The sequence below is a fragment of the Carassius auratus genome, chromosome 7 (genome assembly GCF_003368295.1).
Source record: "Carassius auratus strain Wakin chromosome 7, ASM336829v1, whole genome shotgun sequence".
Lineage (NCBI taxonomy): Eukaryota > Metazoa > Chordata > Actinopteri > Cypriniformes > Cyprinidae > Carassius > Carassius auratus.
This window is the reverse complement of record NC_039249.1, coordinates 30202674-30224985: the sequence shown is the minus strand read 5'-3', so window position 1 is coordinate 30224985 and position 22312 is coordinate 30202674. Positions and strand designations below refer to the sequence as shown.

At 37.0% G+C, this 22312-nt stretch overlaps 1 protein-coding gene across 2 annotated transcripts in view; it reads left to right on the top strand.

Moving 5' to 3' along the window:
* The window catches only part of cpne7 (copine VII), a 56457-nt gene extending 47234 nt beyond the window's left edge, over positions 1 to 9223 (top strand). For both annotated transcript variants that reach the window (XM_026268392.1, XM_026268391.1), the window contains 3 exons: positions 325 to 458; positions 5387 to 5623; positions 7741 to 9223. In XM_026268392.1, coding sequence (XP_026124177.1) covers positions 325 to 458; positions 5387 to 5623; positions 7741 to 7881 — 512 coding nt within the window. In that variant the 3' untranslated portion in view covers positions 7882 to 9223. The remainder of the gene's footprint in view (positions 1 to 324; positions 459 to 5386; positions 5624 to 7740) is intronic.
* Positions 9224 to 22312: the final 13089 nt, after the last annotated feature.

Sequence of the window (22312 nt, the reverse complement as noted above, 5' to 3'; positions counted from 1 at the left end):
CATAAAGGCTTCAAGTAAAGTCATATGGTTTTGGAACAGCATGAGGGTGAGTAAATAATGACCGAATTTTAATTTCTGGGTGAACAGTTCTTTTAACACTCAAAGAGAATGTGTGAAGACTGTAGAAAATCATGGGCTTGCTTCAGTCCTTTCACGTTTCTGCAGAAAATGGAGAGTTCCAAGTCAGTCTCTTGATCCCAAAATCTGTTGCTTTCACTGCCAATACTTCAGCATTGCTCTCAGAAGCCTTTCAAGGCAGAGAGAGAAATACAAATAAGCCTCCAGAACAGAATTGATAGTCGTGTCCCCTCTCTCTCTGATCAGAGATCCAGGGGGTCGTGGAAGCCTACCAGAACTGCCTGCCCAAGATCCAGCTCTACGGTCCCACTAATGTGGCTCCCATCATCAACAGAATAGCTAAGCTGGCGGCTGGGAAAGAACCCATCAAAGATGCTTCTGTGAGTTGCTTTAAAGTTTCTGTTTATGGCACAGCACTGAAGGGGAAATTCATTAAAAATAAACACGGAGGAATTATGCAATCAGGTAATGGCGGAAACACGGCCAGAAAAGTGTTTCTTGTGGCTATTTGCAAGGGGAAACTCCTCAGTGGATTCTATGTTGTAGATGATATAAAAGACTATGATGATCTGGTATACTTCACTGATACTGTACAGTGTTTCTCCACCACTGTAATGCATATACTTTAACTACAAATTAGATTTAAAAAATTACTTATATATAAACAAATTAATCAATTTTATTTTTTAATGTTTGAAATTTAAAAACAATCTTTTCAAAAATCTAATGCTCTCTAACTTTAATAGAAAATGGCAATGAAATTTGGCTAGTGGAATTTGCATACTTGAGCCACTTCCTGTTCATATGGTTATAAATAGACGACAGGTGCATCCACTCTTCAAGTTTTATGCCAAGGAGCTGAGGACAGCGATGGTTCAAGGTTGTGGCAGGGGGATATAACGTCTCTGTTCCCTCCATCAGGGAACGCAGGTTATGTACACAACCGAGATGCTCCCTATCTGTTGGTCACAACGAGTTATGTCGTGATGACATAGATGACATAGGGGGTCCATGGAAAGCGACACAACCTGAACCCAGTCACAACCTTGTAGCACTGCAAATATTGACAAGCAGCACATGTAAGACAAATGCTATGCAAAGGTCAAAACCCTCCCAACGTCCCAGAGCTAATTTTCTGACCTTGGCACCAGCAGGGATCAAAAGGTGAGTACATTGCAGCTGGAGATAGCCAAGCCGCTGTTCCTATGACAGAATTTTTTTTTCCACCAGAAAATTTAGATTCTTTTTCTTCACACCTTTCCTGTTTGTTGTTTACAGTGCGGCAGTAAAGAAGGGGAAGCTAGCCTTCTGGAAAAGGGTGCTACAGAGACCCCATCCTGCCCATAGAGAGGTATCATGTACAGACACTGATGAGGACTGTCCCAGGCCTGGGGCAGAACTACGTATGGAATGGGTCTCTGGGGCAGGTCCTACCTAGGAGTAGGGAGGAACGGGTGCCAGCAGAGACTGACAGAATGGTCTGTCAAAGGGAAGACACGGGTTCACTGAGAGGGAAACCTTACTGTGGAAGAATACACATATGGGATTGGGGGACTGCAGGGAATCAAACCATATGGACACCTAGCCCAGTAAAGGGACTGACCGGAAACTCAGGCAAACCAACACCAATACTGGGCCTGGCGTCAGACCACTCTGCTCAGTCTGACTGCAGGGGTTGCCGGAGAATACTCAAACAGAATTTGCAGACAGGGGAACTTACTGGAGGAGGAAAAGGCGCTCGCATCCCCGGGGGAGGGGTAATGGCTCAGCAAGCATGACACCTTACATGTTACCCAACACACAAGAAGAATCCGGCTCAATGCAGAGACTGTAAAATCTCATGTAGGTGTTCTGTGCCCCCCAGCCCGCAGATTTACAGATGTCTGCCAGAGAGGTTTAGAATGAGCCCTCACCCCCATGTTAAGCCAAGGCAATGGCATCCACTATTCAAAACAAGGCACTCTTTGCTCACTGAAAATGCTTGGAGTTCCTCAACCCTCTTGATGGAATTAAGCACAGTTAGTAACGCTGTCTTAGTCTGAGTCCAGTGGCTCAAAGGGATCCCTTTGAAGGCCTGCCAGGACAGTAGCGAGATCTTAGGAGGGCACCAGGGGAGACTTTAACCCTCAGGAACCTGACAATGAGATTGTGATTCACAAGGACCAGCCATCCACTGCATCATGATGTGCTATGATAGCAGCCACATATACTTTCAAGGTGGAGGGTGACAACCTATGCTCTAACCTTTCTTGCCGGAATGAAAGCCATACTCCAATTGTGCATCTTCAGTGGTCTTCTAGGCAAGAAGAACACCAGTTCATGAACAGACTCCACTTCAGAGCATATGCTTGCCTCATTGAGGGAGCTCTAGCCTGGGTGATTATGTTTACCACCGCCGGTGGCAGATCATTTAAGTCTGCTGCATCCCACCCAGGAGCCACATATGGAGATCCAAGAGATCTGAACATGGGTGCCATATGGTGCAAAGAAGGTCCTTTCTTAGAGGAATGCACCAGGGAGATGCTGTTGCAAGGACCATGAGTTTCTGAAAACCAGGTCCGGATAGGTCAGTACAATGCAACCAGAAAGACCTGTTCCTCATCCTCCATGACCTTGCACGTGTCTGTGCGAGAAGGCTAACCGGGGGACATGCATACTTGTCTAGAGCCTGAGGCCATCTGTGTGCCAGTGCATCTGTGCCGATGGGGGCCACGGTCAGGGAGTAACACAGCTGGCAGTGGAAGGACTCTTGGGAAGCAAACAGGTCTACCTGGGCTTCTCCCAATTGACTCCAGACCAACTGGATAGTCTTGGGATGGAGTTGCCATTCCCCGGTGAATGTGAGCGGTCATGAGAGAGCATTGGCGGCACGATTGAGCACCCCCATTGAGCACGTGGATGGCACACAGCGACTTGAGCCACATCTGATTTCAGAGGAGTAGATGACGGACGAGGTGTGAAATGCGACATGATCTTAAACCACCCTGTTGGGTTGATGTACGAGACAGCTGAAGTGTTGTCTGTGCAGATCAACACATGCTTTTCCTGTAGCAGTGGCCGGAACTGCCATAAGGCAAGATGTACTGCAAACAGCTCAGGGAAGTTGATGTGCCAAAGCAGTTGAGGCCCCATCCAGAACTTTGAGGCTGCCTGCACATTCCATGTAGTGCCCCAGTCTGCACTGGAGGGATACCTTGTGACAACGATATGCCAGGACACTTGTTCTAAGGGCATCCCGGCTTGTAGAAAGGCAAGGTCTGTCCATGGGCTGAATGAGCGGCGACACATCAGCGGGATGGTCACATGGAGTGTACCACAGTGCCATGCACATATCAGGATTTGGGAGTGAATTTTTGTTCTCGTGGGTCGGCAGTGACATGCCCAGCGGAAAAGCTCTTACTGACCCTCACATCTCCCAGAGCTCCAACCAGCAGTCCCCTGCTTGTGACAGATTGCAATGAAACCATGCTCATATGCTCGCAATGAACGCATGAGTCATCCACGAATGCAGCTTCAGTGTGTTGGATGCCCAGACACTGAAGACAACAATCGTATCCGTCAATAGAGGACAGGTAACAACAGTAACCAAGAGGACACGGACGGAACAGCATCTTTAAAAAGATATGAACCGACTGTAATTTGCTCTTTTAGAGAAACTGCTCTTGCAGTTGAAGTGCCCAGGGGCAGTGATACCACTGTTTGTACTGTAACGCCAACCAGGATCAGTTATTTCCAGTCACATGAGTAAAGGGCTATGTAGAGATCAAGCACTATCGTCCACTCAGCTCCGAAGTAAAAATCTGCTGAGTGAATGTACCGATCACATATTTATATCCGTATGTACAGGGAGTGTCTCAGGTATGCAAAATTTACTTGCCAAATTATAGTGACGTTTTCTTTTAAAGTCAGAGAGGATTGGGGCTCCCAAGTGAACCCCCTATGTTGTCATAACTGACTAGTTAATGATAAAAAGTTTCTGCTTGAATCAGAAATATAATGACAACAGCGTAAGTTCTGTTAATATATAGTATAGTATAGGTTAATGTTACTCTAAGGTTGGATTTCAGAAATGCATGTTTGCAAGTTCAGTCTTTAGTCACATTGACTTTACAGAGTTAATATTGTACTGCAATTTAAGATATTTGGTTCTATCACTTTATCCTTCTGCTTGTTGGATAATCAATCTAAAGAATATTTAGTATAGAATTCATTATTTGCACCTTTCTGAATAAGGTAATATTGCAGGGTTAATGCATCAATCAAATTGCTGTGATGGTTTCTACCCTTTTCAAATTTGCATTGACGTGTTTGTCCTTTCAATAAAGTTAATTAGGAAATACATTTCAAAGAAAGGACTTTATGTCTACTTAATGTAAAAATTCAAGGGGGAAATATGCATGGTGACATGAATTTAGTGTATAGATGTCAGGTGAAAATTGAGTTAAAAATGGATTTTGCGCTGACATGCTGCTCTTTAAAGTGGTTTAATTATTTTTCCTGTCTATTCTTTTGGGTTTTTATCTTCTGTCTAAAGTTTTGTTCACATAACCTTTGTAATGTAGGTCCAAATGAAACCGCTTAAAGTTTTTTTTAGCTGATTATCTCGCGAGCTGCTTTGGTAATTAACACAGCCACAATCAATTTAGAGTTCTATTAAGTCCCTTTACGTGTCATTTAATGGTCTCGGGTCAAATATTTGCCCTCAAGCATAGCAATTATCTATGCATTGCTCTATTTCTTTGCTGTCTTCTACACACTATGTCCTTGTGATGATCTTCATTTATTATTTAATCTTACATCACCCCTTCCCCAAAAGCGATCATTTTTCAGTAAATGAGCTCAGTGAGATCAATGTTCAGAAACCAGGCCATTCATTCAAACTGTAGATATTGCATGTTTAATGTTGACAGGACCTCTGGGATGTTCAGGCCAGTAAATATTGCTAATTTTAGCCCTCTGACTGCCTGTTTTAGAAGGGCATCCAATATTCTGTTCATTACTATCTAGACATTTAAAGGAACAGTTCACTATAAATTAAAATTCAGTTTATATATTCACTCTCATGCTATTCCAAACCAAAATTATGTAATTTTTTCTGCTCTGTAGAATTTTTTAAGAATCATTTGTGGTGATTTTTTTGCACCTTTCAGAGACTTTTAAAGTTTAACATATTGATTTTTACCACTATAAAATAAGAAAACTGGTTTAGAACAACATGAGGATCATGTTAGTGGGTGAAGCTCCAGGCATGTTTATAGCATTGTATTAATCAGACAATATAACTAATAACAGTCCTTTTCTCTGTCAGCTGTATCATATCCTGCTGATCCTCACAGACGGGGTGGTAACAGACATGGCCGATACACGGGAGGCCATTGTTCGGGCTTCCTACCAACCTATGTCCATCATTATTGTGGGAGTGGGAAACGCAGACTTCACAGACATGCAGATCCTTGATGGAGATGATGGAGTCCTGCGCTCACCTAAAGGGGAACCCGTCTTGAGGGACATCGTACAGTTTGTGCCCTTCAGAGACTTCAAAACGGTTAGTTTTTTTTTTCAGTTCTTAGTCACTGGGAATTTGAAAATGAAGGTAGATGCTTTATTGTAGATCCTGTAGTTCCTATAGATCTTGTACTTAGAAAGAATGGATCTGCAGAGTTATGCTTAAGAATTAAAAATAAATTACTCTGTTTACTCTGGGGAGAAAATAGGCCTTCATAAACAGTAATAATCTAGAAAATACATTATTAATATAAATTAATATATAAAAAACAACAACAGTTAAATAACAATTTATGTTTGCAGTTTTCATCCTCACACTATAAGAAACACGTAGGTAAAGTATAAAAAAGGTGAGATAAATTTTAATAGATCACATTTTGAGACATAAACTGAGACTATAATATAATTATAATATAATAAAAGTCTTAAGTCGCTGGGGTATATTTGTAGCGATAGCCAAAAAACCATTGTATTATTACAATGATTATTACAATGATATTAACCTGTTTACTGTCACTCACATTTTTGAAAATAGACTTGAATGTGCATGATACAAATCTAAATTTTTATAATTCATAACTGAAAACATTTTGTAACATGATTTTGATGTGCCATTTACATGGTAATGCAATGTCTGATTTTAAAATGGGTTTTAAAGGATGAATTTTGAGATTTTATGTTTTCAAGTGATATATAACTTCTGATGATTTCTAAAATGTGATAGAGAAAAAGGCAACGAGGAAGTCTTATTTTTAAACAAAGGTCAAAGCTCCTTTTGTAATGTAGATTTCTGAGGGTGCACTCTTGTCATAAATTGATCCATTACTTTTCCTACATAATTTTTAACAAAAAATATTGGCATAATTTATATTTGGGAGTCTTAGACCTTTCCAACGATATATAGTTTGTCAAGATTAGATTAAATTTGATTGTAATATAGTATAGTCAACGTAGGCGTCCCGTATACTGGACGGGGTGACAATTAACAGGTTAAGTAAAGATCATGTTCAGTGAAGGTATTTTGTAAATTCCCTACTGTAAATATATCAAAACTTAATTTTTGATTAGTAATATGCATTGCTAAGAATTCATTTGGACAACTTCAAAGGCGATTTTCTCAGTATTTTGATTTTTTTGCACCCTCAGATTCCAGATTTTCAAATAGTTGTATATCGGTCAAATATTGTTCGATCCTAATAAAACATACATCATTGGAGACCTTATTTATTCATTTATTTACTTTAAAGACAAATGACACTTAAGACTGTTTTTGTGGTTCAGGGTCATGTTTATATATAATATAATAAATTATACATTTTCAAATGTGAAATATAAAGTTATAAATTCAGAAAAATAAAGTCAAGATTACAAGAAATAAAATTGCAATTTTGAGATATCACATTGTGAAATATACTGTAAGACAGTGTTTCAGTTTTAGAGTTGTATTGCCAGATATATTGACACATTTGGGAGATAAGAAGTTGCAATTATATATATTTTTGGTAACACTTTAGTATAGGGTCCAATTCACACTAATAAGTAGTTGCTTATTAGCATGTCTATTATTAACATATTGGCTGTTTATTAGTGCTTATAAAGTACATATAATGCATGACATCCATAATCCTACACAATACCCTAAACTTAACAACTACCTTATAAACTATTAATAAGCAGCAGATAAGGGGTTAATTGAGGCAAAATTCATAGTTAATGGTTAGTTAATAGTGAGAATTGGACCCTAAAATAAAGTGTGACCATATTTTTTATTTATTTTTATTTTTTACTTTCATAGGCAGTAATGATCTAAAAAAAAAAAAGACATACATTGCATTAATGGCATGATATGAGGGTGGATGAAGCAGGCAATGAGGGAAATCAGAATAAGCCAGTGGTGCATTCGGACAGAAATGGCTCTTAGAGCTTCACAGTTTCTCCATAAGAGCTGTTTGTTCCCTTCACTAATGTACACAGCCAGAAAGAAAAGAAGAAGAAAAAACAGTCATTTTAGAGAAGTGAGGATTAAACATATGTAAATACTCTCAACAGCCTGCTGCTTGGCTCTCTCCCAAACAATTTAACTTACAAACTATACTTTCCTCATGCCTTTGTTTGAACACAATTTACCATGAATTTGGTTGATTTGCTCTTTTTCAGGCTTCACCAGCTGCTCTGGCAAAGTGTGTCCTAGCGGAGGTGCCTAAACAGGTAGTGGAGTACTTCAGTCACAAGGCCATACCGCCCATAAACCCAGTGCTGAATTCAACCCCCAGCTCCATCGCCAACACACCTGAATAACACTCAGCCCTGTACACCTCCACAGTACTGAAACAGAGCTGGGACAGGGCTGCTCTGCCACAACATACAGTATACACTATCATCCTGACTACGTTTTGTTCATTCGTAAGCTGTTCATACATGACTGACGGTTTGGATCTTGGTGTCTGATCTTGCCCTTGACACCGTGACTGCTCTCCCAGCATGCAAACCGGAGTCCTTTTCCCCTCTGCTTCGCATACGAGCAGACAATACATTGAATTCCCATCAGGACCAGGCCTTCTGATCCCTGCTGACTCTTTTCAACTTCACAAGGCCACTTCTGCATTCTGCTGTTTTGTATGACCTTCAGAGTTTTGAAGACCTTGCTCTGCCTGCCTTTGGGCTCTTTTCATTCCTGGACTCCACGAGAACTGAATCAGAAATGCTGAGAAACATACAATACAATGTAATATGAATAGCCAATCTATAGATAATAGCATGTACATTGACTAAAAGAGTTTGCTTTGGTTTTTCTGGACAAATATGCATAGTTCATTGCTAAAATCATCATCATCTTGATGTAAAGACATAAATGGGAGTGTGAGAATGGTCATCATATGGCTAGTCGATTAGTCAGGATGACTAGTTTGAAATATTTTAGCGGTGGCGCTTGAATTAGCATGCTGACAGAGCGCTGTTTGGCAGTTTGTAATGATACAACCCTTTTTGATAAGCTGCATCTTCAAATCCATCACCTTTGAGACATCGGCAACACAACCATTCTCATGCACACAGGGTGATTCACGATGTCTTTTAAGCATCTCACACCATGAGCATTATCAAGACATCAAATGAAAATGAGTTGTTTACAGAAAAATACCTTTTTAAAATGTGTCTTGAGATTCTTGCGCTCTGTGTCATTCTGTTGTGTCTAGCCTGAATGCATAATCTGTCAACAACCCCTAACAAACATTAGCGATCACAAAGTGTTGAACAGCCAACAGAAATTACAAATAATTATTAGTTGACTATAGTCAGTTGGTTGCATGAGAAAATTGTGAATTCTTTCACATTCTGTCTGCGCCAATGCACTGATTAAAATGTAAACTATTTGATATGATCCCCATTTAAATGGTTTGTGGAAACACGTGAATATTGCCAAGAGGGAAAAAAATGCCACAGGCACTCAGTCAATCATGAGAGAAGTGCTCTAATTAAAAAAAGGTGAAGTGGGTGATTTCTGCACCTGTAGCAGAACGAAGAGGATTTCATAAATACTGTAATTCTGTTGTTTTCAAACTGTTTTAAAGACACACTCCCCCCCCGTCTGTCATTAGTGGGCCAAACATTCATATGTATGGCATGTCTACCCTTGTGAAAAAAGAAGTAAACTTAATTGTATTGAAAACCATTGTATGTTTTTTTTTACTGTACTTGTAATAAGTATATTTGAAGAGAGTATACTTTACAAAGTTCACTTTGTAATGATTATAAGTTTCAAATAATTACATTTTAAATCATTTTGTTTAATAATTTTTTTGTTGTGTTTAAAGAAGTACTGTACACTTATTTTGATGTGTTGCCTAACATACTAAAGCACATGTAAAGTACTTGATCATATTCAATATTATATATAAATATATCTTATTTTATTATTATTTATAATATATTGCAACTTCATCACAAATGTGTATTCACAGATATATTTAGTTAAATACTTGATTTACATATTTCGATTACATTAAAGCTTAATTTAGTACCATAAATGCTTTTCAGTATATTCAGCAATACACTTTAATCATATTTTAAAGACATTAATGAAATGAAATTCTGTTTGCACTTTATATATTATTTCTGTAATAAGTTATTTATTAAGTTAAGTTTATGCTAAAGTGTAATTCTTTTTCACAAGGGTAGACTCACTATATGCAATAAATTTAACATCAAAACAAACATCAGCTTTAATGCAACCAGTTTTATTTAGACATTAAACATCTAATGTTTGGGTGGTACTTGGACTATTTACAGCAATGGGAATAAGATACAGACATTTAATTTACTGGTGCATAATGTTGCAGTTTAAACAGCATTTGCATCAAACAACATAGCCATGTAAAATACGGATGGTTGCACAGTTCTACATGCATGACCTCAAATACTAACACTGTAAACTTACAAACAAACACTGATGAGTATATTCACATATTACACCAGAACAGCTATAACTTCTAATACAAAATTCCTAATTCAGTATTGCTAAGCATTTAAATGCATGCCCTGTTATTAAATTATCAACTGAATTGCAACTTTTCATACAATGAGACAGAAATTGTCTCCATATTATCCAGCATTATGCATCATTTAGTCACAGCTGTTTTAACAAAATCGTGACAGACATATGATGATGCATTGCATACTGACTAGAGAGTTTAACAGAAAATGTTTATACAATGCATATTTGTTTTTTTAAGTGCAAATCAATATTTTCGAGTGACACAGGGTATATCTGATGGCATTTTGGGCATGGAAAGTGTCACATGCCATGATGTGCTTTATACACATCTATGCAAGAGCACCAATGAAAGTGCATGTACTCTTGCAGCGGCTCTTTCTCTCCTTCTTTCTGCCCACAGTTTGTGAAGCACAGCACAGACATGCCTATATGGCATGAATGCAACATTCTCATTTCACTGTGATATGGTTATGTACCGGAAATGAAGGTTTCCAGATCTTAACAAGATGCTGATTCTGAAATAGCTTTTGAACTATACACCTTTGCCTGTTCCAATTTCCACAGCGGTCTTGTACATTGCATTTTATAAATAATTATTTCTTTTCTTCCCTTGTCATTTTAACCCATCTCCAAATGGACTGCATTTGCATGTTCAATGTATCTGGGAGAAGTTTGCTCTCTCTTGTTTAGAGGAGAGGAAAATGTTGAGCATGAGTTTCCTTGTACTATACATTTGGAATATGGGTCATCATCCTGCTGGTATTTTCTTGCAGCCTAAGGTCATTGCTGATATATTCATACAGGTCTGCTTACAGACATCCAGCTGCATCCTAAAGCATTATATGAATGAAAAGATTTGCAGATCATGCTGTCCAACAATAACTCTTAATTAAATTGTATTGTTCTCACTGTCTAAGGCACTGGATCGCAGGGAGCAAAAGGAGTCATTTGAACATATTTTGTCTCATCTATGCTTTAACAATGTGCTTTGATTTGAGCCAGTGACATTACCGGAAGTATCTCTTTCAAAAGCTGTGATTTACTGCATGCACTCCTCTGTGTTGAAATGTACCCGTCTGATTTCAGTGTTATTTTGTTGAAGCGAGTTGTACCAGCTCATTTGTTGTAGTCTAGACTCGTAATCCTGCATCAAGACTAATAAATCTTTTAATAATTTGAATGAATGGTAGTATGTCATTGTGCATGTTGAGAAGGAAAAATGTTGGTTAAGAAATGGTTGATTTGACGGAGGCGGACGTATTTACATTTTGGCAGATGATGAATATTTGCACAGACCTTTTTTTTAACATCATTGTTCATATGCACATGTAAAACATACATTTATTAAATTTACATATGTGAAATATATTGTCCAATTGAATATATATATATATATATATATATATATATATATATATATATATATATATATATATATATATATATATGAAAACATTGGAACAGTTTCATACATTAGCATACTGTACATATCTAGCCCATACAAAAACAGTATGTATATTTATGTATGTGTAATACATTTTTGGACATATTTGTTGCTGATTTTATATAGATAGATAGATAGATAAAATAGATGTATATAAAATTATACAGTACATATAAACATATTTTTGTATATATGTTTCTTTAGTAAATTTGCATATGTAAATATAAATAATTACAAATATATTTGTGCCCTATATTGTTGCTACTGTACATATAATAGTAAATAAAAAAATCATCATATAGATATTAACATATGTACATGTAAATATTACTATGGGGATTTTATAAACATGATAAACTTGCATCTTCATCCACCCAGAGAATGTGACAATTACATATCGCCTTATAGCATATATAGCAATATATATCACATATTACATTTCCATATGGGAGAAGATCATGTTCTCATGAAAGCTGGACATTTTCTAGCTGCTTTTGTTTCACAACTGGAATATTTGAAAGGAACTGAGAGTTTTAAAAAGTTTTAAGATAATGTAAACATTGCAACTAAATGTGTCCAAAATCTCAGAGTAGTGTATATCTTTGCATTTTGGGTCGCAAAACCTGAAACTGGGAACAAACTGAGGTCACATTCTATCAAATTTTGATAGTTGTTTTGTTGTTGTTTTAATATCTATGGTGTTAATTCAAATGCATCCAGCAACAGAATTGTGTCTTTATTTTTAAACCAGAGGCTACATCTGTCATTAGATAAGCATCAAATATGCATTACAGCATCTTAAAGCAACCCAGACAATGCACAGCATTTATAAGTATGTGATTGCATACTTGCAGATCATTTCTGACTAGTTGCTTCATTTCCTTTTTTTATTCTTCTTTTTTTTCATGCATGTAGCTTTATGAAGGATGGTCTATATAATCTTCTTATTAACAAGTAAACATCAGGCTCATTTAGACCTTAGAAGAGCCTTTTTGAAGGACTAAACTTCAAAGAAAGTGAATTATATTGCAATTATTGCTCTCATGCTTAAGATAATAATCAGCGAAAATGGCCTGGGGTTAGAGACATGGACTTCTCTAATTGTCATGGACTCAAATGTTTTGTGTAAGTGTCTGGTAATTTAGTTGATGTCTACAATAAACGCAGTATAGAGTAAATACAGTATTATTATAAATGATGCACTTGTAATACACACCCTATCTAAAAACGGACTGGAAAAAGATAATTTAGAAAAACGGATACAATTATATTAGCTGTAATTGGCACAGCAGAGCGATAAAGATCCTGCCATTTGTATTGGATGTAATAAAAGGGTCATTGTTCGGGAGTACACAGGAGTTCAGAATTACTCAACTGATGATCAAATGGTGACAATTTTGCACTCACTTCAAAATGTTTACTTATTTATTTTGTGTTTATCATTTATACAAGTCAATACCAAGTCGTGTTTCTTTCTGCACATCACCAGTTTTTGCACATATTTTATATGCTTTTTCATTTCACAGTCAGATGAATACGGCTATGATAAACCTATTTCAAAGCACAAGGAAATGAAAGCCACAAATTTAGTTTTTTTGTTTTCAATTTTGCAGCCTTCACACCATAAGCATTGAATGTGCTGCACAAAAGCCATATCTAAGTGAATCTTGTCATTTGCGTGATTTTCCAGCTCCAGGAGGCCGGCGGTAGGATCTTCACTAAAGAGGATGAGGTCTCCTCAGCGTACTTCGGTTGCGTCACTTCATTGGGTGACTGCATGAATGATTGTAGTTGCCATGGAGACTTTGCTGGGTGCTTAAAGGGCAGCCATAAAGAAATGGAGCGAGATGAGCTGGAGCAGATAATTGTTAAAAGAGCCGAACAACCTTGAGTGCAGTTCAAGCCTTTCAAAGAATAGTACAGAATTTCAACTTCAGTGATCTTGACGCTAAGTTATACACAGGTTTTTAGACCATTAATAAAGTGTTTCTGAGAATGTGTAAGAGCATAATTACTCGATCTGTTGCTTATTGAAGATGGGATTGCCATTGTTAATGTTTACTGAAAGAAAAACTCATTTGTTTATCCCTATTACTTACCTTTCACTTTCTGTGCACAAACTGTAAATAACATTTCATGGAAAAGGCATTGGATTTTAACTGGTTTATTGAATGAATACAGTGAATGTGAAGTTTTAATGGCAGACTGACCTTACAGCATATACTGTACTGTAGCTGCCAAATAAAGAATCCATCCCAAAGAGAGAAACACAGCTGCCAAAACCATGATAACAGCAAAATCAAACCTTTAACCCAAACCCGACTTGTAATTTTTTTGCCGGCTGGTTGTGCTTCAAACTGAGGATAATGTGCATTGGCCAAGGGGACCTCTGGTTTATATGGGTATGTTATATGACAGTTTACATATTCTGTATAAGGGATGCAGGGATGCACTTTCTCCCCTGTATAGCTGTGAGGTTTTCTTTTGGTTTGCTTGCAATTTCTGGATATGATGTTCCCCAGATTATGTTTCCCTTATCCTTGTCTTTCTGTTTACTGCCACCTCCTGACAAACTATTTGTTGACCATGTCTTTTGAATTTAGCCAGCTTAGAAAGTTTAAATATATATAATATATATATATATATATATATATATATATATATATATATTTAATATGTATAATGAAACAGATCAAATCCACCCACGGACCATTCATGGACCATCTGACGCACAATGCACACAACAATGCCGAGAGCTGGTTTTCTGCCATTCTTTAGATGTATAAAATATTTTCATGATCATGCCTTTAATAAATAACTAATTACATTTTAACTGGTTGTACAAATGTGTATTTCTTCAACTATTGGCATTTTTGGCAGACAGCAGACAGATTAGACAGGAGAATTAGATAATTTTGTATGAAAGTCATGATTATGTATAGTACATATACGATAGAATAATACAATACAATCTATTGTATTTAATAGCACTCTTTGGTGGAAATGATAACGGCGCAAATGGTATTGGTAAAATATTTTCAGAACATATAACAAAGGATTATTTCATATGTATCTTAACTATACACAATATCTAAGGTAATTTTTACACTTTATACATTTGACAAATATGTAGCATGAAATGACACAAAAATATTCTGTTCACAAGAGCTATTTCTTCATATTTTGACAATTTCTGAAATGTTTTCACTACATCATTCAAATGGATTATGATTATTTCAAACTTTAGATTATACTTTTAAAATGCATCTAATAATTTGATGGCTTTTTATAGTTTAAGATGTAAAAATGACTGTAATAAAACAAAATCTATTTATAAAAGACATTTCAGCTTGATTTTCAGTCTGATCCAACACTGAATAAACACCCACATGCAAAAGTCATAAGACTAAGTCTATTTCTACAGTTTTTATTCCCCCCACAATGTTCCTAATATCAGCAGTAGAAAATGTGTTTATCATTTTAGCTTTTATAAGAGAAATGAACTGGCATTTTGCTACCAATCAAATTCACTGCCAGTATTTTAGCTGTGGAGCAGGCAGGTCCATTTCCATGTCTTGATAACACACATAAACAAACAACAAAATAGAAACATCAATTGAGCTGCATGTATTTGATGTCTGCCCCCTTTACTTTGCATTTCTGATGTAAATGAATGTTCAAAGCACAAGCTGCACATCAGAACCATGGCATTTCACCCTACTGACTCCACACTGGCCAAAAAACAGATCTTTCTATTGCCAACTGGGCAGAGTCTGGAAAAGCAAATAGTCTGTTTTTAAACTGGATATTAACAGATTATTTAGATAAGCTTTCCCAAAAGGTAAGTTCTATTCATTTCTTCAAAGTTCAAGAGATGCATTAATCATCAATGGATTAGTTCATGAACAACCCTATTTCAACAAATTTGTGATTCATGATTTTGAGATCGATTATTCATATATCCTTTCTTTTATTGGAAAGTTAGAGTTTAGAGTTTACATTTTTATGCCCCTGAAGTGTTAACAGCATTTATAAAAAAAAATGCATACCCTGCTCAAATTCAGCAGTTGCATATTATGGAAATATAAAAAAATAGTAAGCAGTGCATTTTAAGTCGGCCTTTGTAAGAGGTTGTTTCTGCTTGAGATTGTGGTCACTTTATGAGATTAATGTGGTTAATTTCACTCAGGCTTGTTCTGGTTGCACACCAGGATGATCCCTTGGGCTAAATTTGATTTGTATTCCACTGCAGCTGTTTAATATTTTATTTTTCTCTGCAATAAATGCTAATGTGCAATTATGATGCTCTTCCTCAGTCCTTTTGAAAAACACAAAGCTAAACAAACCAGTACATGATTTTGAAAGAGATAAATCTAGTTTGCAACCAGTACTACAACAAACAAAACTAAAATATCAACAAAACTATCTTAATGTTTAAATATTATATATATTTTTTTAAACTAGATACTTAATATCAGTGCTTATGCTTTCATGTTTTCATGCCCTTCGTAGACTCAATGCACTAAAGTTATATCCACAGATCATCTAATGGACTACTGTAAGACATATGGTATGGTATCCTTTAAGATATTTTAACATTTGCAATCAGTTGGTTACACTACTTTAGAGCATTAAAGATTATTTTTAGAGCATTAGTATTTAAGTAGTACTTTAAATGCACTATTGTACAGTTTCTGACAGGACCGACTGAGTTGGGTACAAAAGGGTTCTTGTTAAAACTTCTTGTCCTTAAGAGCTAAATGTAGGAAATGTATATTTATTGGTATTGTTTATCATGCATTTTTGGAAGGACAAGGAAAAAAACTTTTTTTGTGGTAATAAAAAAAAAAAAAATTCACCTGTATATGGTCTACCACCTGCACACACACACATTGTCTGTACTAATTATGTGAGAAAATGGGCAGAATATTCATGTGCAGAACATGCAAATTAATTGAAAATAACCAATACAATCCAAGGTTTTTATTTAGCACAGTGGCTAAAATAACAAATAACCAGACGCCACCTGATTCAAATATTCCATCAACATTTAAAAGTAATGACTTTATGAATTTCTTCACTGATAACATAGATAACATCCAAAATACATTGATGTTACACAATACATCAGAATGTAGATTCTACAGCGTCTAGTACTTCAGTTTCATCCATCGCACCCAAAGATAAACTGCAGTGCTTTACAACTATAGGACAGGTAGGGCTAAATAAACTTATCACTGCATCTAAACCAACAACATGTTTATTAGATCCTGTATCCACTAAATTACTGAAAGAGTTGTTACTTGTAGCAGAAGAACGTCTTGGTTACGTATGTAACCCTCGTTCCCTGAAGGAGGGAATGGAGACGTTACGAATGGGATCTCGCCCCAGAGAGCCCAATCACCTTCGAGTGGTACAAAATGAGCCAATGGTACACAGAGTACCCTGGTCTGCGGGATTTGTATCGCGAGCTCCGCCCCGCAGAGCGGGTATATAAGGAGCAACGTGAACAACTTGCATTCAAGTCTTCGCTGAGGAGCCGAGCCAGTGACCCGGCCGTTCAGCGGAACAGCGATGTGGCAAGGGGACGTAACGTCTCCGTTCCCTCCTTCAGGGAATGAGGGTTACATACGTAACCAAGATGTTCCCTTTCAGTCAGTCACGTTCGACGTTACGAATGGGGTCCCTTACAAAACACCACATGGCTGTCTTCCAGCGACCCATGTGAGTGATAGCACCCTGTCGTGAGGACAGCATGAGTGAGGGCCTAAGCTAACAGAATACACTGGGTAGCATATTCCAGCTGGACGTATGCTAGCAGGCTGCCTGCCCATGGGAGGACTTACAGACGGCAGGTATCTACCAAGGTGGTGATACATAAGAACTCTGAGGTACCCAGCCCGCAGGGTGGAAGTTTCAACTACAGAGCTGGCAAGGGGCTTGCCAAGGGAAAGACACATGCTGCAGAGAGACTTACTGTGGACATACACACGTGGGATTACCCAGAAAAGGGGAATCACAACACATGGAGGCACCTAGTCCCACACAGTGCTGACCAAGGGGCATGTACGCAAGTGTTGGACATCAACAGTGCTGGAGGAACTTAGGGTTCTGACTGAGGAACTCACCTGAGGGGAATAGCGCACGCATCCAGTCCGCGGAGTGGAATGGCGCAGCAAGCGGATTGAAAGGGAACCGCTTCTCAACATTATTAACTCGTCGTTATCTTTAGGTCATGTCAAAAAAACATTTAAGCTGGTGATTATTAAGCCTCTCATTAAGAAACCACAACTAGATCCTAGTGAACTGGCAAATTATAGGCCTATTTCAAATCTTTATGTCTAAAATCTTTTAAAATGTTGTGTCTGCCTAATTGAGCTACTTCATACAAAAAAAAAAGATCTGTATGAATCATTTCAGTCAGGTTAAAGGCCCCACCATATCACAGAAACTGCACTTGTTAAAATTACAAATGAATTGCTTCTTGCGTCAGATCAAGGTTGCATCTCATTGCTAGTTTTACTTCATCTTAGTGCTACGTTCGACACCATAGATCATGACATACTCATCAGATCGATTAAAAAAACTATACAGGTATTCAAGGGCAGGCTCTTAAATGGTTTAGATCCTACCTGTCCGAACGCTACCATTTTGTTTATTTAAATGGGGAGTCATCTCATTTATCACCAGTAAAATATGTAGTGCCACAAGGATCCGTCCTAGGTCCCCTTCTATTTTCAATATACATGTTGCCACTTGGTAATATTATCAGAAAATATGGGATTAGTTTCGACTGTTATGATGATGATACTCAGCTATATATCTCAAAGAGACCAGATTCAACTTCTAAATTATCTAAGCTAACAGAGTGTGTTAAAGATTGGATGACCAATAATTTTCTCCTATTAAATACGGATAAGGCAGAGATATTAATTAATGGACCAAAAAACAGTACACAGAATCTACTAGACTACAGTTTGCAACTAGACGGATTACTTTCTCTACAGTCAAAAATATGGGTGTTATATTAGACAGCAATTTGTCTTTTGAAAACCATATTTCCCATGTTACAAAAACTGCATTCTTCCATCTTAGAAACATTGCCAAGCTACGAAACATGTTATCTGTTTCTGATGCAGAAAAGCTATTTTCATGCATTCATGACCTCTAGACTGGACTATTGTAATGCACTTCTAGGTGTTTGTCCTGCATCCTCAATAAACAAGCTACAGGTAGTCCAAAATGCAGCAGCTAGATTATGAGTTATCATATTACCCCAGTAAATTTTACAGTCTATGCACTGGTTACCTATTAAGTTCCGTATCAGTTACAAATTATCATTACTTACCTATAAGGCCCTTAAAGGTTTAGGTCCTGCGTACCTAACTAGTCTTCTACCACGCTGCAATCCATCACGCTCCCTAAGGTCACAAAACGCTGGACTTTTGGTAGTTCCTAGGATAGCAAAGTCCACTAAAGGAGGTAGAGCTTTTCGCATTTGGCTCCCAAACTCTGGAATAGCTTTCCTGATAATGTTCGGCGTTCAGACACACTCTCTCTGTTTAAATCTAGATTAAAAACACATCTCTTTCGCCAAACATTCGAATAATGCATCTCATAATTTGTGACTGCAGTTGCATCTGATCAAATGCTCATTCTTAATTCTTTATCTTTGGTTAAACTAATTAATTTTACTTTGTTGGAACAGCAGCTACGCTAATGATGTCTCTATTTGTTTCTCTGTTTTGCTACAGGATTTACTTCCCGTGGTAACTAGGATTTACACAAGCTCCAGTCTGGATCCAGAACACCTGAGAAGAGATGATGCTGACCCCTCAGAGGACCTCAGATGATGCCAACCCTGAATCAACAAACAGAACTAACAAATATTGCTACAAATGTGAATTTTCTGAAAAATCCTTTCATATGCACATAAACTGACAGTCACCACGTATAAGCTACTGCTAAATATTGTAGAAACTTAATTTTCTGTAAAGTTGCTATCGTAAAAAGCACTATACAAATAAACTTGAAATTAATTGAATGTGCAAACACTGGTAATTGAAAGCATTATCAAGCACTAAAATAGTTGTTAAATCAATATCTAAAAGAGTGAAGGATGTGTATATTTTTTGTGAATGATGGGATTCAGATTCTGTGGAAATCTGCAGGCTCAGATGATTATGTGTCAATGTATTACATGCACAGTATTCTTTAAAAGAGCATTGGATTCTGCTTTTAATGCATCTGTCAAGTTTCTGTCATTCAAGGCTCATTTAGTTTCACTTTAATGCAAATTATTTTCAGCGAGTCGCCCAGTCAGTAATAAAGGTAGATTATTTTCAACTGATCAGGTGAAAGCATTGCTAATCATTTAAGCAGGTGAACACATTTTTGTTAGCCAACATAAAAGTTTTTGTAGCTTTTGAAGTTTTGTGCAAGGAGGTAGCAAGCAAGCACTTACATTTTCACAAATTTCAATTACTTTTGCCTATACTTTTGCTTAAAGTTGAAAACAGCATCATCAAGATCTATAGCACAAAGTTTGCAAATAGTTGTGTCAGCATTAGATACAAATGGCATATCTGCAAATGGTAATCTTAATACAACTAGCTCTAACTTACCATCTTTATCATGTCTGAGTGAATGTTACAGTAATTAATATTAATGAGGCTTGTTCAAGGCTTATATGGTTCATAATATGCCTGCCTTTTGTATTTTCCATTATTCCCAGCTCTGATAAATGCAGTAATGATGAACAACTGCACCGTCTTGTTCACTAGATCTAATATTCTGTAATAGCTCAGTGTCCGTTCAAAGGTGACATCAATCAATACTTCCTCCACTGTGATCTTAAATTTAACGCTCCCTTCACAAACCTGACACGGAGAGCTATAATTACATTAAATTTGTTCTATATCAAAGAGTACTGGCATGTAATCATCTGTTTAATGAAGTAACAGTTTACCTCTGTTTGCTCTAATACAGACACCTGTCACATTCTCCAACAACTTTTTCTGAATACTTTTGACAGGAAGCTTGAAGATATTCTCACATCCATCATTCCGGTTTCATGCGGGCTTCCTAACGTCTGTTCTGAAATATCATGAGGTTCTGGGTGGGAGCAGATACGGTTGGTGCCATAAAGGAGCTAAACGCTCTAAAGAGGCTGACAGGATAAGAGAATAATATGCAGCATTTAAACAAGCACAACCTTTGGCTGGCTTCAGTCTTCCTCTGAGAAAACTGAGAAGGTGTAGATGAAGGAGCTTTGTAAATAAAAGAGAATATTTCAATGCTAATATCTGCTGACAGCTTCTGATAACAAAGAGCTGAACTAAAGGAAAAACTACAGCAGAGGCTTACAAAGAGTTTAAGTTTTGAATAAGATTTATGGTTTTGTTTGCTTTGCTACACACATACATAGACATATTTCAACCAAAACACCTGCATGCATTTAAATAAATCCCATACCACCTTAATTTTGGGGTGGAATATACAGTGTATAGATAGATAGATCAATCAACTGGACTTAGATGTATGAAGTCATTTCCCACCAAGTTCATCATATTAACATATGAACACAAATAAATTTTTATTAAATTTGAAAATGCCATTTTCATCTAAAAACACTACAGGTTTTTCAATCGTTTCCCAAAAGTTGGTGATCAACACTGAAACAACTGAAAACACTTTAATTCCTGTACTGTGAAATGACACTTTGACCTGCATCATTTCCGCCTGCCATTTATTTACCTTCCAGCTTTCTTAACCGTTGCAGCAATATGTCGAAGAAAAGCACCAAGTTTTTTAAATGGCCCGAAAGTGAGGTGGAGGTGTAGCTGTGAGTAACACAGGAGTATAAAGTTGCAAAAGAGAGCGAGAATATAGACTGGTAGACGTGCCAAAAAAAAATAAAAATAACTTTCTAAGCTGGTTAAATTCAAAATACATGGTCAACAAATAGTTAAGCAGCAGGTGACAGAAACAGAATGTCGTCCACCTTTGAATTAGTCACATGACTAAAAATGTGTCATCATTTTCAAAGCCTCCGTTTCCACAGTTTACACTGTGATGTGAAAACGTCATTTTCAAATTAATCCACTTTGGAGAGAGCTTTCAAAAAGATACATTTTCGTTGCCTAAAAATGCCCTGTTAGTGTGGATGGAAGGCTGAAAATGTTTTTAAAGGAAAAGGTATTAGTGTGGACATAGCATAAGAAAACCAAACTTGGCAAAAAAATAAATAAACTTCTTTTTAAACCTAATAGACTTTTCTATATATACGTACCAAAAAGTTTGTTTGTGCTTTATTTCTTTAAAGTATTTTGTTATTATTGCAAAGAAATGTAAACATTATTTTATGTCTAAATGCTTTTCATGGGCCTTAAAAGTACTATTATGCAAAAACTTGCATTATATAATGTCCCTTTAAGGTACTAATAAGTACCATTTAAGCATATATAGATGCAAAAGCTCAAAGGTTTTTCTTAAAAAAATGTTTTACCTTATATATGCTTAAATAAAAGATGTACCTTCGAGCTTTTGCATCTTAGGATACCACCAGGTTTGCAATGTCAGCATTGTAACTTTTTTCTGAGACATATACACACTTCACTGTCTTTGAGCAACTTTTCAAAGTGTAAAATTCATGAACAGTTAAAGTCAGTTACCTCCCAGATCGACCTGAATCTTCTTCAAGTGCTCCGACCTCCGGACTGACCCTACCACATTCACCTGTCATGGAGTAACACCTGCACTGCTCAGAGTGGGACAACAAACAGTGTTTGGCG